The 17,635-nt window shown below is 42.2% G+C and overlaps 1 protein-coding gene across 1 annotated transcript in view; it reads right to left on the bottom strand.

Moving 5' to 3' along the window:
* Positions 1-1,024: 1,024 nt before the first annotated feature.
* Positions 1,025-17,635, bottom strand: part of LOC105344847 (lipopolysaccharide-binding protein-like) — a 31,711-nt gene continuing 15,100 nt past the window's right edge. Inside the window, 13 exon segments of the mRNA NM_001305317.1 lie at positions 1,025-1,210; positions 1,329-1,405; positions 1,679-1,742; positions 1,842-1,884; positions 2,014-2,081; positions 2,321-2,488; positions 3,076-3,138; positions 3,392-3,568; positions 4,196-4,287; positions 4,416-4,479; positions 5,208-5,371; positions 5,565-5,638; positions 6,065-6,193. Coding sequence (NP_001292246.1) covers positions 1,169-1,210; positions 1,329-1,405; positions 1,679-1,742; positions 1,842-1,884; positions 2,014-2,081; positions 2,321-2,488; positions 3,076-3,138; positions 3,392-3,568; positions 4,196-4,287; positions 4,416-4,479; positions 5,208-5,371; positions 5,565-5,638; positions 6,065-6,193 — 1,225 coding nt within the window. The 3' untranslated portion in view covers positions 1,025-1,168.

Here is a 17,635-nt window from a genome sequence, read left to right as displayed (position 1 = left end):
GGCGGCTTTTTAAATATTATGTGTGACTAAGGTCAAGAATTACCGGACTTGTATTATTTTTTCAATACGTTCAGTTGTTGGGATACAAATTGATATCTTTAATGTATAGTGGGTCATCTCTCCACGTTTTTCTTGATTGAAATCGGTTTGTTTTCCATTAGACCTTAATTAGACTATGAGAAAAATATGGAGCACAGACCCACTCTATAAAAGAAAATGCCTTGAAGTTCTAAAAAATGACTATATTTGCAGGTTTTGATACGTATACGCCTGTTTGAGTCAACATATTCCAAGCATTGAACATACCTACAGGCTACAAATCAATGATTCGTTAAATATATATTGTTTTAAATGATTTAAAAAAACCCCATCAGATTTGTTGATACTTTAATTTTTCAGTAGCCTGTCCGACCGCGTATGGGCATTTTACACGCCTTATCCACTCATCTTCTTTATATAACTATCAGTTATTTAACCAAATTCGTGGCTGAGTGGTTCCACGGAGATCTACTACCTAGAAGTAAAGGGTTTTGAGCCACCGATGCACCGGCATCACAATTTTCTTTTTATTTGATCCCAACTTATTGTATTAATTTCATTTTATCCATCGTGGGCAAATCTATAAGATCTAAAATACATGGATAACATCAACACATTTCTTTTATTTCATTTCATTTATAAATTTAGAAAGACAAAGAACACTTTCATGATAAAATATTACTTTGAGGCTGAGGGTTGGAGAACCTCAAAAATAATATGCTTAAGGGAAACTTATTAGCAAATGAGAATTTTGCTAATGAGGCAATATCGTAAAATTTCCGGAAAATAAATGCTCTATAGAAAAATCTAGTATTACTGAAATGTGGAATTATCATTGTGTACGTGGGACCAATGTTTGCGACTTTCATTGGTAACCCTTGCCCACGAATTTACAATTAAAAAACAAATTGCATTAAAAATGATGATTTTTTTTTTAAATCATTGCATTAATTATAAGACCTCATTTTACATATGTAAAACAAACAACTTTGCATGCATTTAATACAAAAACAAAATTTGAACAATATTATTAAAAAGATTACAATATGTTTAACTCTGAGTCAGAAATAACTGACATATTTTTGAACAGGATTTTTTTTTTCGAATTGTTGCTTTACGACAGAATTCATCACTGCAAGTACTTCACATCAGTAGCGATCAGCAGAGAATTCTAAAGTATAACACAGTAAAATTAGTCAGAGGTACTAAGTTTGAGTTCTGTTTTTAAAAATTATTTAGGAAATATTGTGATGATTTCTAATTCAAAAGTTTGTTGTTTTGAGACTAACCTGATGAATAAGCAACTCCGTGTTTGCAAAATGAACTGAACCTATAATTGGCAGAGGAAAACCATTTCCTCCGAGTTCTGCAACGATATAATTTATTCATTTTTAAAGCATGCGTAAAAAAAGATCAAATTATAATGAACAATGAATAATAAGAAATCATTATTTTGTGAAGAGTTAATGTTCATGGAATGACAATGAGTAAAGTTTCATGAAAAATGTTAATTTGTTGGCAAGGGATACCAAGGAAATCCATAATAATCGAACATTCATGAATTTTAAAGGGTTTGCTGTAAAACTGATTTCTTAACTCCCAGTTTTACACTTTTACAAAAGAGATAGCCAAGTCTTACCGTTTAACTTCGGCTCCACAAATGTTGTGATTATCTTTTTAACGATGAAATTCAGCATAAAATCCTAGTAGAATAATCGTAAAACATTATTAATAGCTAATGCATGTAATTGTTTACTACCCTTTAAATAAAACCTAAATTGTCGAAATTTAGTGATACAAACATTCAGATGTCCTATTTTGGAGTCTTTCACATGGACATTGATTCTGAAATAAGTAAAAAAAAATTCTTCCTTTTAAGAATTTCATAAAGGTAACAATATTTGTTTTTAAATCTTCTTATGAATATTTCTTGAATGTAGCTCTTTTCGTTTTCAGATTATCATATATACTCACGGAAGTTTAAGAACTCGTGCAAACACCTTCTCGTTTTTTACCGTTATCGATATAGTCGTCGACATATTCTAAAACATATATTATTTTACATGTTATCAATGTAAGGTATTTGATAAATCTAAAAATCTTTTAACCTGTTTGAGTTTTATCAAATATTATATTGTCCTTTTAAACAAAAGAAATATTAAAAGTGAATATATATTTGAATTAGATACACGTAGGACATTGTTTAAAGATAGTCAACAAGAAAAAATGCACAATTGTACTTAGACTATGAAGAGGCAAACAAATATCAGTTGAAACGTACTGCGCTCAGGGTTAGAAAGTAGTCGACTTTCCCCTTTCCTTTCGTGGCGTAAAACTTGATTTCTCCGTCTGCATCCACTTTTGTTGTTGCGTTAAAGGCAGTCATATTGGGCATGGTGGAACTTCTCAGGTTCAGCATTACTTGGGAGTTAGGAAACATCTGACCAATCTGTTGACGGTTTTCATTATAAATATTGTATATTGTTGAATATGATAGACTAAGAAAAATACTATCATTCATATATTTAAATTGATATTTTATGTTCTTTTATTGCTCAGTTTGGCCTAATAAGTAAACGTTTTACGTTTTATACGTAGTTTATTTTACAGACTTAAGTTTGAATAAGTTTTAATTAAGTTAATTTTCAGAAGGCTTAACCAATCAGTATTTTTTTGTAAAAACACGATTGGTCTACAAGTTAAAAATAATGGTGTTTAGTTATGTATTTTATAAACTCTCTAACGGGTTTTTTTTTTCAAGAGACAAAAAAACTATTAAATAAAGTAAAAGTTATGTTTTATGTTATGGTCTACAATTCAAAAATTATGGTGTTTAGTTATGTATTCTATAAACTCTCTAACGGGTCTTTTTTTCAGGAAACAAGAAAGCTATTAATTAAAGTAAAAGTTACGTTTTGAATATGCTAATTATTTTAATAAAATCATAAACTTTACACATACTTTAACCCATATTGTATTCCAACCATATTGTATCAATGTCAAACTTAAAGATGATATATATTTAAATAAACTTACCTTTGGAATTAATTTACCGATGCACATGTTTTTGCAAGTTGTATTTAGAATTCCTCCAGGTATCTACACATTGAAAGGAGGTATATACATTTATAAATCGTTAATGATATTTTACCTACCCTAAACATTTTTCACTTAAATCATCTCCCTTTGTTCATTTACATGGTAAAAGTAATCAAAGTTTAAAAGTCCCAACTGACTACACATGAACAGAACATTACCCAAGTTTTAAGGGATATTCATCTTTTAAAATCCAAAATTTACTTTGTTATAAATATCGACATATATTCTAAAAAAAAAAAACCCCAACTCTTACGTTTTTATCAGTAACGTTGTAGGTCAAAAAGCCGTGAGAGAAAGCAGTGTAGGACATTGTATTAAAGAGGAAGTCGGACAACCAGAGGTACAGCATTTTGGAGGAACTGGAGCCTGCTGAAAGTGGCGGAGCATCAAAAGGAATATTTCCATGGCCGCCATACCAATTCACCTCACCCTATAAATGTACTTCTATGTAAATCTATATTTTATGAAACCATCAGTGTGAACGAAAATCGTACAGCTTAGCTTAATGAAAAAGTGGTTCTGATTAACGTATAGCGATATGCGTATTATACATATAATCATTTATTTTACCATGAAAAAATAAGTAGCCAGTGTCATATATGTTCCTTGTGTTTCTTCTAAAAATATTCCATGTACTTAAGGAAATATCACTAAAGGTTTAAGAATATAAATAACGTAAAAGTTAATTTTATCTTATATCAACTAGCAAATTATCTTAAAGGCAAAATATAACAGAATATCCACTTATTTTTTATTGATTTGTTCAACAAAACACTTGAAATGGGTTTAATCTCACGCCCAGAACAGCCGTCAGTTTCATTTTCTGATAAAAGATATTTTCAATTTCACATGTCGCTTTAACTAGTATGAAAATAACTTGCAATGTCACATATCAGTGTTCTGTATATTCATTTATAGTCATGAAAAGTTTGTCAACATTGTCAAAGACAAAATTAACATTTCATTTTGTATTTTTATTCAACAAAGTGTTTTGACCCTTCAGAGGAAAAGTTTGTAATATAAGTTGTGAATGAAAGATATTTTGCTTTGTTAATACCTTATGATAAGTTTCCATAAAACCACTTGAAAAGGCTGGTTTGGACAAAAAACTGTAATCCAGCAGAAACTTCCTGGCAAACTTAACAGAGACTGTCAAATGAATGAAGTAAAATGGAAACATGTTGTCGTTAAACCAAACGTAACCAATAACAACGTATCTTATATTTAACTAAGCAATGAGTATTAATGGAACATTAAAATTCAAAAAGAGCAGAGACCTGGAAGTTGCGCCAGCTTCCTTGCACCATCAACATTTACCAGCTTTGTTAACTGTTTACAGAGCTAGAAAAATCAGAAGGCAATTAAAAAGATACATTATTGAAACAAAAGAATCTCAATGCATGGATTGTCATACATCACAACATGATCTTTAAAATTAGAATATACATTATAAAGACATATAAACAACCATACATTAGCGAATCGGATAATGTTTTCCTTGCTAGACGAAATACAAAGACAAAAGCATGTAGTAGAAACATACACAGGATGAAACTCTGCCTTTCAGTCAACTGAAAAGTGACTCAAAGGTCACTGCAAAGTGGCTGAATGGCATAGCTTTGCCATACAGTCACCTTTCCAGATCATTCAGTTAACATTCAGTTGACTGAATGGCAGTGCTTCATCCTGTGATAATATTACTTCAAGCGTCCAAAAAAATAATTCACATTAAAAAGAACAGACAAATTAATGATTCATACAATCTGACAAGAAATTTCGACAAATATACTTAGCTTACAAAGCTTACACATGTTTACAGCTGTTGGTTAAACAACCTACATCTATAAACACGTGTAAGCTAATCATGGAGAATAAAATGACAATAATTTTTTTTTCGAAGCACAAAGCAAATATAAGATATATTTTGGTGCGTTTATTTGTATTTTTATAAAGCTAGCGACCATAAGAGTTGGGAGTCTTTTGTTTTTGTTTTTTAAATCGATTCTTTAGACAGGTTTTAGATACATTGCTACCATTCAGTCTTAACCGAGGACAAATCTATAACTTACCAATCCGTTTTCGCCCTCAATCGAACGTTTTAATTTTTTTGCAACCTTTCCACGAAACAAGTTATAAATCCATGCTCTACCCCCGTGAAATTTTATACCAGTCGATCGCACAGAGCAAGAACATGTACTCGAAGAAATGGTCGGTCTTCCCACCGAATCCATGCCTAAATTATATAAGAATTTAGCTTAAATTATTCAAGAAGAAATCTTAAAAATCTATCTTTTACATGTAGAATAAAATTAGATACTGATGTACAGTTCATTTCATAAAGATATGGTAATTTTGTGTGTTGTTTTTTATTTTTTTGATTATTTTTGTGTGCTGTTTTTTAATTATGGGATTTTTGTCAAACATACCTATTATTAGATTTATAGCAATAGTTATTCCACTACCAGTCAAATCAAAACTTCCATGATCAGAAATGCGAATACTGAAAATATATATATTTTTGTCACCAGCAACTTATACAATCAAACATCCTTGATAGAGATAAAAAATAAAAAAAAAATTCATGATCAATGATATATTTATAAATTGAACATATCTATTGTGCATTTAATATTGTAATCGGAGCAAAGTCATGAAACTCGAAAAGAAAATTATTTCAAACATTTCATATTTGCCAAATGCATATACACTAGTTACATTTATTTTTACAGGACAAGAAGTAATGTAAAACTCGCTCTTTGTTAGACTTCAGAGCATACCTTTTACCTGTAAAGTACATGTAAACGCGAACTTTATGTGCTAATATTCAAATATAAACTTGTTTATACAACTTTTCGTCACAGTACATTCAAATTAAGATGAAAAAATAACTTTAGCATTTAGCATTACGCTCTTCAACTTTTCTTACATTCCTTTCTTGTACTTGTAATGGAAATCGCCATGGAGACCAATGTCGATGTTAGAAGTTCTCCACAAGAGGCCCCCAGGTTGCAAAGATACGGTACTGGTTGGTTTTGTAAATTTCGTTATTTTCATTCTAGAAAATATTATACATGAAGATTTTCATCACATATCTATTTCAGATGTATTCATTATATCCAGTAATTTTCCACTATATTTCTATATACTAGTATCTATCGATCGATCGATCGATGGATCGATCGATCGGTCGGTCGGTCGGTCGGTCTGTCTGTCTGTCTGTCTGTCTGTCTGTGTTCACGAGAGAACATTTATTGGGTTCAATTTATGTCATTGGAACACTTATTGGGTACTTTTGACTTATTGGGTATACCCAATAATCCAATTGCTTTCATTGTGTTCCAGAGGCATTTACTGGGTATTGGATAACACAAACCCAATAAATGTTTGTCTGAGATTTGTCTATGAAATCTAGTCCATCTTATGGACTTTACTGTTTGTTGAAATCAAATTCTTTCGGAATGCCTTTGGTTTTATCATCAACAATGAAGAATTCAGAAGAGTTCCAAACAACTATGACATGTGATAAGATTATCCAATCAGAAAGTAGCAATGGCTACTGAAACAGATGCTAGATGAACATATCGAGGTATAGAATAGGGTACTTTTTATATCCTATAACCAGGCACTATAACCAGGATGTGCGCATGCGTGAACCAACTTTCCATCGGGATCGGTAAACGATTGGGAGGAAATTCGAAAGCTATTTGGAGGAACTTCGAACTGATATATGTGCAATTTAAAAATGCGATTTTTATATGAAAAATATGATCAGAAGTGATAAAAATGTTATGTACATTAGATTTTACACCAAAAAATTAAATAAATAATTGAGAGAACAATCAAAATCAATGTTACAGGAAAACAACAAGCACTTAGCATCGGAGGGGGGGGGGGGGTTGGAATGGGGGCAGGGACAGGGGGACGGGACTGCCCCCCTCCAGCACATGTTTTCGCGCAGCAAATATTTTTCTTGAATTTACTTATAAAAAAGTAAATTAACATACAGTTGCATCCCCCCCCCCAATGTTTTTGGGACCATGTAAAATTTGAAATGAAAGAGAGGAAATAAACTGTGAAATTGAAGTTAAAGGTACACTTAGCCCCTACCCCCACGGATTAGGATTTTCAATTATTTAAAAAGTATTTTTGAGTTGGGGTTTTTTTCAAGGCAAGATTGGATGAGTCTGCCCTCAGCCCACTTTGCTACGATGCTAGGTGCCTGAACAAAATATCATGGTTTCATTACATACATGTATGCTAGTATAAAGACTTTATGTAAACCAATATTATCTCGTGCATTGTTCCTTTCACCAGGTTCTACAAACACCTTAGTCCAAAATAAATAAAAAAAATCCAAGACTAGGAGGGGAAAAAAGAAATATATTTTCCTTTTTTTTTTACTCAGGACCTATTTTGTTGGGGGGGGGGGGGATTTGGGGTGAACAGGTCACTGACCCCTTGTAGATCTACCCATGACCTATCACCAGGGTCTGTATACACATAACCAGGGTCAGTATACCTATCACCATGGTCTCCAGGGTCAGAGTACGTATCACCAGAGTCTGTGTGCCCATCACCAGAGTCTGTACACCCATAACCAGGGTCAGTATACCCATCACCAGGGTCTCCATACCTATCACCAGGGTCAGAGTACGTATCACCAGAGTTTGCGTGCCCATCACCATTGTCTGTTTACCCATAACCAGGGCCAGTATACCCATCACCAGGGTCTCCATACTTATCACCAGGGTCAGAGTACGTATCACCAGAATCTGTGTGCCCATCACCAGAGTCTGTACACCCATAACCAGGGCCAGTATACCCATCACCAGGGTCTCCATACCTATCACCAGGGTCAGAGTACGTATCACCAAAGTCTGTGTGCCCATCACCAGAGTCTGTACACCCATAACCAGGGTCAGTATACCCATCACCAGGGTCTCCATACCTATCACCAGGGTCAGAGTACGTATCACCAGAGTCTGTGTGCCTATCACCAGAGTCTGTATACTCATAATCAGGGCCAGTATGCCCTTCACCAGGGTCTCCATACCTATCACCAGGGTCAGAGTACGTATCACCAGAGTTTGTGTGCCCATCACCAGAGTCTGAACACTCATGACCAGGGTAAGTATACCCATCATCAGGGTCTCCATACCTATCACCAGGGTCAGAGTACGTATCACCAGAGTCTGTGTGCCTATCACCAGAGTCTGTATACTCATAATCAGGGCCAGTATGCCCTTCACCAGGGTCTCCATACCTATCACCAGGGTCAGAGTACGTATCACCAGAGTCTGTGTGCCTATCACCAGAGTCTGTATACTCATAATCAGGGCCAGTATGCCCTTCACCAGGGTCTCAATACCTATCACCAGGGTCAGAGTACGTATCACCAGAGTTTGTGTGCCCATAACCAGGGTCTGTATACCCATCACCAGGGTCTCCATACCTATCACCAGGGTCAGAGTACGTATCACCAGAGTCTCTGTGCCTATCATCAGGGTCTGTACACCCATAACCAGGGCCAATATACCCATCACCAGGGTCTCCATACCTATCACCAGGGTCATTATATCCATCACTAGTGTTTGTGTGCCCAAGAACGGGGTCTGTACACCCATCACCAGGGTCAATATACCAATCACCCGGGGCTGTACACCCATAACCAGGGTCAGTATACCCATCACCAGGGTCTTCATATCTATCACCAGGTTCAGAGTGCGTATCACCAGAGTCCCATAACCAGGGTCAGTATACCCATCACCAGGGTATGTACACCCATAACCAGGGTCAGTATACCCATCACCAGAGTCTCCATACCTATCACCAGGGTCAGAGTACGTATCACCAGAGTCTGTGTGCTCATCACCAGGGTCTGTACATCCGTAGCCAAAGTCAGTATATCCATCACCAAGGTCTCAATACCTATCACCAGGGTCAGAGTACGTATCACCAGAATCTGTGTGCCCATCACCAGAGTCTGTACACCCATAACCAGGGCCGGTATACCCATCATCAGGGTCTCCATACCTATCACCAGGGTCAGAGTACGTATCACCAGAGTTTGTGTGCCCATCACCAGGGTCTGTACACCCATAACCAGGGTCAGTATACCCATCACCAGGGTCTCCATACCTATCACCAGGGTCAGCGTGCGTATCACCAGAGTCTGTGTGCCCATCACCAGGGTCTGTACACCCATAACCAGGGTTAGTATACCCATCACGAGGGTCTCCATACCTATCATTAGGGTCAGAGTGCGTATCACCAGAGTCTGTGTGCCCATCACCAGGGTCTGTACGCCAATAATCAGGGTCAGTATACCCATCACCAGGGTCTCCATACCTATCACCAGGGTCAGAGTACGTATCACCAGAGTCTGTGTGCCTATCACCAGGGTCTGTACACCCATAACCATGGCCAGTATACCCATCACCAGGGTCTCCATACCTATCACCAGGGTCATTATATCCACACTAGAGTTTGTGTGCCCAACAACGGGGTCTGTACACCCATCACCAGGGTCAGTATACCAATCACCCGGCTCTGTACACCCATAACCAGGGTCAGTATACCCATCACCAGGGTCTTCATATCTATCACCAGGATCAGAGTGCGTATCACCAGAGTCTGTGTGCCTATCACCAGGGTCTGTACACCCATAACCAGGGCCAGTATACCCATCACCAGGGTCTCCATACCTATCACCAGGGTCAGTATACCCATCACCAGGGTCTTCATATCTATCACCAGGATCAGAGTGCGTATCACCAGAGTCTGTGTGCCTATCACCAGGGTCTGTACACCCATAACCATGGCCAGTATACCCATCACCAGGGTCTCCATACCTATCACCAGGGTCAGTATACCCATCACTAGAGTCTGTGTGCCTATCACCAGGGTCTGTACACCCATAACCAGGGCCAGTATACCCATCACCAGGGTCTCCATACCTATCACCAGGGTCAGTATACCCATCACCAGGGTCTTCATATCTATCACCAGGATCAGAGTGCGTATCACCAGAGTCTGTACACCCTTAACCAGGGTCAGTATACCCATCACCAGGGTATGTACACCCATAACCAGGGTCAGTATACCCATCACCAGGGTATGTACACCCATAGCCAGGGTTAGCATACCCATCATCAGGGTCTCACTACCTATCACCAGGGTCAGAGTACGTATCACCAGAGTCTGTGTGCTCATGACCAGGGTCTGTACATCCGTAGCCAAAGTCAGTATACCCATCACCAGGGTCTCAATACCTATCACCAGGGTCATAATGCCTATCACCAGAGTCAGAGTACGTATCACCAGAACTGTAAACATATCACCTGGGTCATTATACCTTTTAGTAGGGTCAGTGTTCGTAGTACTAGGGTCTGTGTGCCCATTATCATGGTCTGTATATTCATAACAAAGGTCAGTTTACCCTTCACCAGGGTCTTAATACTCTTCACCAGGATAGTGTACGCATCAATAGGGTCTGTGTGCCCATCACCAGGGTCAGTATACCTAACACAACAGTCAGTGCACTTATCATTAGGGTTTGTATATCCATTACCTGAGTCAGGTAATACTGACCCTGTTGATAAGTAGAGTGACCCTGGTGATAGGTATACTGATCCTGGTGAAGATTACACATACCTTGGTGATACGTACACTCATGATCCTTGTGATAGGTATACTGATGGTGATGGTTATACTTACCCTGGTTATAGATTTTGAGATTCTGGTGTTATGTATGCTGACCTTATAATATCTACACTTTTGTGTATACCGACTCTGGTGATGGATACATACTGACCCCTGTGATTGGCTACAGACCCTTGTGATACGTACACTGACTCTGTTGATAGGTATACTGACCCTGGTGATAGAGAATGTGATAGATATACTGGTGATAAATGTACTGACTCTTGTGATAGGTATACTGACCTTGGAGATGGGCCCTCAGACCCACGGATGCGTACACTGACACGGCCGTTAGGTAAACTAACTCTGGTGATAGGTAATAGGTACAGTTATCCTGGTGAAAGTCTACTGATCAAAGTATTGGATGTACAAACCCTGATGATAAGTGCACTGACTGTTGTGATAGATATACTGACCCTAATGATGGGCACACAGACCCTATTGATTCGTAAACTATTCCTGGTGATAAGTATTTAGACCCTGGTGATGGGCATACTGGCCCTGGTTATGGTGTACAGACTCTGGTGATGGGCACACAGACTCTGGTGATACGTACTCTGACCCTGGTGATTGGTACGATGACCCTGGTGATGGGTATACTGACACTGGTTATGGGTGTACATACCCTGGTGATGGGCACACAAACTCTGGTGATACGTACTCTGACCCTGGTGATAGGTATGGAGACCCTGATGATGGGTATACCGGCCCTGGTTATGGGTGTACAGACTCTGTTGATGGGCACACAGATTCTGGTGATACGTACTCTGACCCTGGTGATAGGTATTGAGACCTTGGTGATGGGTAAACTGACTTTGGCTACGGATGTACAGACCCTGGTGATGAGCACACAGACTCTGGTGATACGTACTCTGACCCTGGTGATAAGTATGGAGACCCTGGTGATGGGTTTACTGACCCTGGTTATGGGTGTACATACCCTGGTGATGGGTATACTGACCCTGGTTATGGGACTCTGGTGATACGCACTCTGAACCTGGTGATAGATATGAAGACCCTGGTGATGGGTATACTGACCCTGGTTATGGGTGTACAGCCCCGGGTGATTGGTATACTGACCCTGGTGATGGGTGTACAGACCCCGTTGTTGGGCACACAAACACTAGTGATGGATATAATGACCCTGGTGATAGGTATGGAGACCCTGGTGATGGGTATACTGGCCCTGGTTATGGGTGTACAGACCCTGGTGATAGGCACACAGACTCTGGTGATACGTACTCTGTCCCTGGTGATAGGTATGGAGACCCTGGTGATGGGTATACTGACCCTGGTTATGGGCGTACAGACCCTGGTGATGGGCACACAGACTCTTGTGATACGTACACTGACCCTGGTGATAGCTATGGAGACCCTGATGATGGGTATACTAACCCTGGTCATGAGTGTACAGACTCTGGTGACTGACACACAGACTCTGGTGATACGTACTCTGAACTTGGTGATAGATATGAAGACCCTGGTGATGGGTATACTGACCCTGGTTATGGGTGTACAGACCCGGGTGATTGGTACACTGACCCTGGTGATGGGTGTACAGACCCCGTTGTTGGGCACACAAACACTAGTGATGGATATAATGACCCTGGTGATAGGTATGGAGACCCTGGTGATGGGTATACTGGCCATGGTTATGGGTGTACAGACCCTGGTGATAGGCACACAGACTCTGGTGATACGTACTCTGTCCCTGGTGATAGGTATGGAGACCCTGGTGATGGGTATACTGACCCTGGTTATGGGCGTACAGACCCTGGTGATGGGCACACAGACTCTCGTGATACGTACACTGACCCTGGTGACAGCTATGGAGACCCTGAGGATGGGTATACTAACCCTCGTCATGAGTGTACAGACTCTGGTGACTGACACACAGACTCTGGTGATACTTACTCTGAACCTGGTGATAGATATGAAGACCCTGGTGATGGGTATACTGACCCTGGTTATGGGTGTACAGACCCGGGTGATTGGTACACTGACCCTGGTGATGGGTGTACAGACCCCGTTGTTGGGCACACAAACACTAGTGATGGATATAATGACCCTGGTGATAGGTATGGAGACCCTGGTGATGGGTATACTGGCCATGGTTATGGGTGTACAGAACCTGGTGATAGGCACGCAGACTCTGGTGATACGTACTCTGTCCCTGGTGATAGGTATGGAGACCCTGGTGATGGGTATACTGACCCTGGTTATGGGCGTACAGACCCTAATGATGGGCACACAGACTTTGGTGATACGTACACTGACCCTGGTGATAGCTATGGAGACCCTGATGATGGGTATACTAACCCTGGTCATGAGTGTACAGACTCTGGTGACTGACACACAGACTCTGGTGATACGTACATTGACCCTGGAGACCCTGGTGATGGGTATACTGACCCTGGTCATGGGCGTACAGACCCTGGTGATGGGCACACAGACTCTTGTGATACGTACACTGACCCTGGTGATAGCTATGGAGACCCTGATGATGGGTATACTAGCCCTGGTCATGAGTGTACAGACTCTGGTGACTGACACACAGACTCTGGTGATACGTACTCTGAACTTGGTGATAGATATGAAGACCCTGGTGATGGGTATACTGACCCTGGTTATGGGTGTACAGACCCGGGTGATTGGTACACTGACCCTGGTGATGGGTGTACAGACCCCGTTGTTGGGCACACAAACACTAGTGATGGATATAATGACCCTGGTGATAGGTATGGAGACCCTGGTGATGGGTATACTGGCCATGGTTATGGGTGTACAGACCCTGGTGATAGGCACACAGACTCTGGTGATACGTACTCTGTCCCTGGTGATAGGTATGGAGACCCTGGTGATGGGTATACTGACCCTGGTTATGGGCGTACAGACCCTGGTGATGGGCACACAGACTCTCGTGATACGTACACTGACCCTGGTGATATCTATGGAGACCTTGATGATGGGTATACTAACCCTCGTCATGAGTGTACAGACTCTGGTGACTGACACACAGACTCTGGTGATACTTACTCTGAACCTGGTGATAGATATGAAGACCCTGGTGATGGGTATACTGACCCCGGTTATGGGTGTACAGACCCGGGTGATTGGTACACTGACCCTGGTGATGGGTGTACAGACCCCGTTGTTGGGCACACAAACACTAGTGATGGATATAATGACCCTGGTGATAGGTATGGAGACCCTGGTGATAGGTATACTGGCCATGGTTATGGGTGTACAGAACCTGGTGATAGGCACACAGACTCTTGTGATACGTACTCTGTCCCTGGTGATAGGTATGGAGACCCTGGTGATGGGTATACTGACCCTGGTTATGGGCGTACAGACCCTGGTGATGGGCACACAGACTCTGGTGATACGTACACTGACCCTGGTGATAGCTATGGAGACCCTGATGATGGGTATACTAACCCTGGTCATGAGTGTACAGACTCTGGTGACTGACACACAGACTCTGGTGATACGTACATTAACCCTGGAGACCCTGGTGATGGGTATACTGACCCTGGTCATGGGCGTACAGACCCTGGTGATGGGCACACAGACTCTGGTGATACGTACACTGACCCTGGTGACAGCTATGGAGATCCTGGTGATGGGTATACTGACCCTGGTTATGGGTGTACATACCCTGGTGATGGGCACACAAACTCTGGTGATACGTACTCTGACCCTGGTGATAGGTATGGAGACCCTGATGATGGGTATACCGTCCCTGGTTATGGGTGTACAGACTCTGTTGATGGGCACACAGATTCTGGTGATACGTACTCTGACCCTGGTGATAGGTATTGAGACCTTGGTGACGGGGGTACTGACTTTGGCTACGGATGTACAGACCCTGGTGATGAGCACACAGACTCTGGTGATACGTACTCTGACCCTGGTGATAGGTATGGAGACCCTGGTGATGGGTTTACTGACCCTGGTTATGGGTGTACATACCCATGTGATGGGTATACTGACCCTGGTTATGGGACTCTGGTGATACGCACTCTGAACCTGGTGATAGATATGAAGACCCTGGTGATGGGTATACTGACCCTGGTTATGGGTGTACAACCCCGGGTGATTGGTATACTGACCCTGGTGATGGGTGTACAGACCCCGTTGTTGGGCACACAAACACTAGTGATGGATATAATGACCCTGGTGATAGGTATGGAGACCCTGGTGATGGGTATACTGGCCCTGGTTATGGGTGTACAGACCCTGGTGATAGGCACAGAGACTCTGGTGATACGTACTCTGTCCCTGGTGATAGGTATGGAGACCCTGGTGATGGGTATACTGACCCTAGTTATGGGCGTACAGACCCTGGTGATGGGCACACAGACTCTGGTGATACGTACACTGACCCTGGTGATAGGTATTGAGACCCTGATGATGGGTATACTAACCCTGGTCATGAGTGTACAGACTCTGGTGACTGACACACAGACTCTGGTGATACGTACTCTGAACCTGGTGATAGATATGAAGACCCTGGTGATGGGTATACTGACCCTGGTTATGGGTGTACAGACCCGGGTGATTGGTACACTGACCCTGGTGATTGGTGTACAGACCCCGTTGTTGGGCACACAAACACTAGTGATGGATATAATGACCCTGGTGATAGGTATGGAGACCCTGGTGATGGGTATACTGGCCATGGTTATGGGTGTACAGACCCTGGTGATAGGCACACAGACTCTGGTGATACGTACTCTGTCCCTGGTGATAGGTATGGAGACCCTGGTGATGGGTATACTGACCCTGGTTATGGGCGTACAGACCCTGGTGATGGGCACACAGACTCTCGTGATACGTACACTGACCCTGGTGATAGCTATGGAGACCCTGATGATGGGTATACTAACCCTGGTCATGAGTGTACAGACTCTGGTGACTGACACACAGACTCTGGTGATACGTACTCTGAACCTGGTGATAGATATGAAGACCCTGGTGATGGGTATACTGACCCTGGTTATGGGTGTACAGACCCGGGTGATTGGTACACTGACCCTGGTGATGGGTGTACAGACCCTGTTGTTGGGCACACAAACACTAGTGATGGATATAATGACCCTGGTGATAGGTATGGAGACCCTGGTGATGGGTATACTGGCCATGGTTATGGGTGTACAGACCCTGGTGATAGGCACACAGACTCTGGTGATACGTACTCTGTCCCTGGTGATAGGTATGGAGACCCTGGTGATGGGTATACTGACCCTGGTTATGGGCGTACAGACCCTGGTGATGGGCACACAGACTCTGGTGATACGTACACTGACCCTGGTGATAGCTATGGAGACCCTGATGATGGGTATACTAACCCTGATCATGAGTGTACAGACTCTGGTGACTGACACACAGACTCTGGTGATACGTACATTGACCCTGGAGACCCTGGTGATGGGTATACTGACCCTGGTCATTGGCGTACAGACCCTGGTGATCGGCACACAAACTCTGGTGATACGTACTCTGACCCTGGTGATAGGTATGAAGACCCTGGTGATGGGTATACTGACCCTGGTCATGAGTGTACAGACTCTGGTGACTGGCACACAGACTCTGGTGATACGTACATTGACCCTGGAGACCCTGGTGATGGGTATACTGACCCTGGTCATAGGTGTACAGACCCTGGTGATAGGCACACAGACTCTGGTGATACATACTCTGACCCTGGTGATAGGTATGGAGACCCTGGTGATGGGTATACTGACCCTGGTTATGGGACTCTGGTGATACGCACTCTGAACCTGGTGATAGATATGAAGACCCTGATGATGGGTATACTGATCCTGGTTATGGGTGTACAGACCCGGGTGATTGGTATACTGACCCTGGTGTTGGGTGTACAGACCCCTTTGTTGGGCACACAAACACTAATGATGGACATAATGACCCTGGTGATAGGTATGGAGACCCTGGTGATGGGTATACTGGCCCTGGTTATGGGTGTACAGACCCTGGTGATAGGCACAGAGACTCTGGTGATACGTACTCTGACCCTGGTGATAGGTATGGAGACCCTGGTGATGGGTATACAGACCCTGGTGATGGGCACACAAACTCTGGTGATACGTACTCTGACCCTGGTGATAGGTATGGAGACCCTGGTAAAGGGCATACTGGCCCTGATTATGAGTATACAGACTCTGGTGATAGGCACACAGACTCTGGTGATACGTACTCTGACCCTGGTGATAGGTATGGAGACCCTGATGATGGGTATACTAACCCTGGTCATGAGTATACAGACTCTGGTGATACGTACTCTGACCCTTGTGATAGGTATGGAGACCCTGGTGATGGGTATACTGACCCTAGTTATGGGTGTACAGACTCTGGTGATGGGCACACAGACTCTGGTGATACGTACTCTGACCCTGGTGATAGGTATGGAGACCCTGGTGATGGGTATACTGACCCTGGTTATAGGTGTACAGACTCTGGTGATGGGCACACAGATTCTGGTGATACGTACTCTGACCCTGGTGATAGGTATGGAGACCCTGGTGATAGGTATACTGGCCCTGGTTATGGGTAAACAGACAATGGTGATGGGCACACAAACTCTGGTGATACGTACTCTGACCCTGGTGATAGGTATGAAGACCCTGGTGATGGGTATACTGACCCTGGTTATGGGTGTACAGACTCTGGTGATGGGCACACAGACTCTGGTGATACGTACTCTGACCCTGGAGACCATGGTGATGGGTATACTGACCCTGGTTATGTGTATACAGACCCTGGTGATAGGTCA

This window comes from Magallana gigas, chromosome 3, assembly GCF_963853765.1.
Source record: "Magallana gigas chromosome 3, xbMagGiga1.1, whole genome shotgun sequence".
Lineage (NCBI taxonomy): Eukaryota > Metazoa > Mollusca > Bivalvia > Ostreida > Ostreidae > Magallana > Magallana gigas.
The sequence above is the reverse complement of the archived record's forward strand: the minus strand, read 5'-3'. Positions and strand labels throughout refer to the sequence as shown.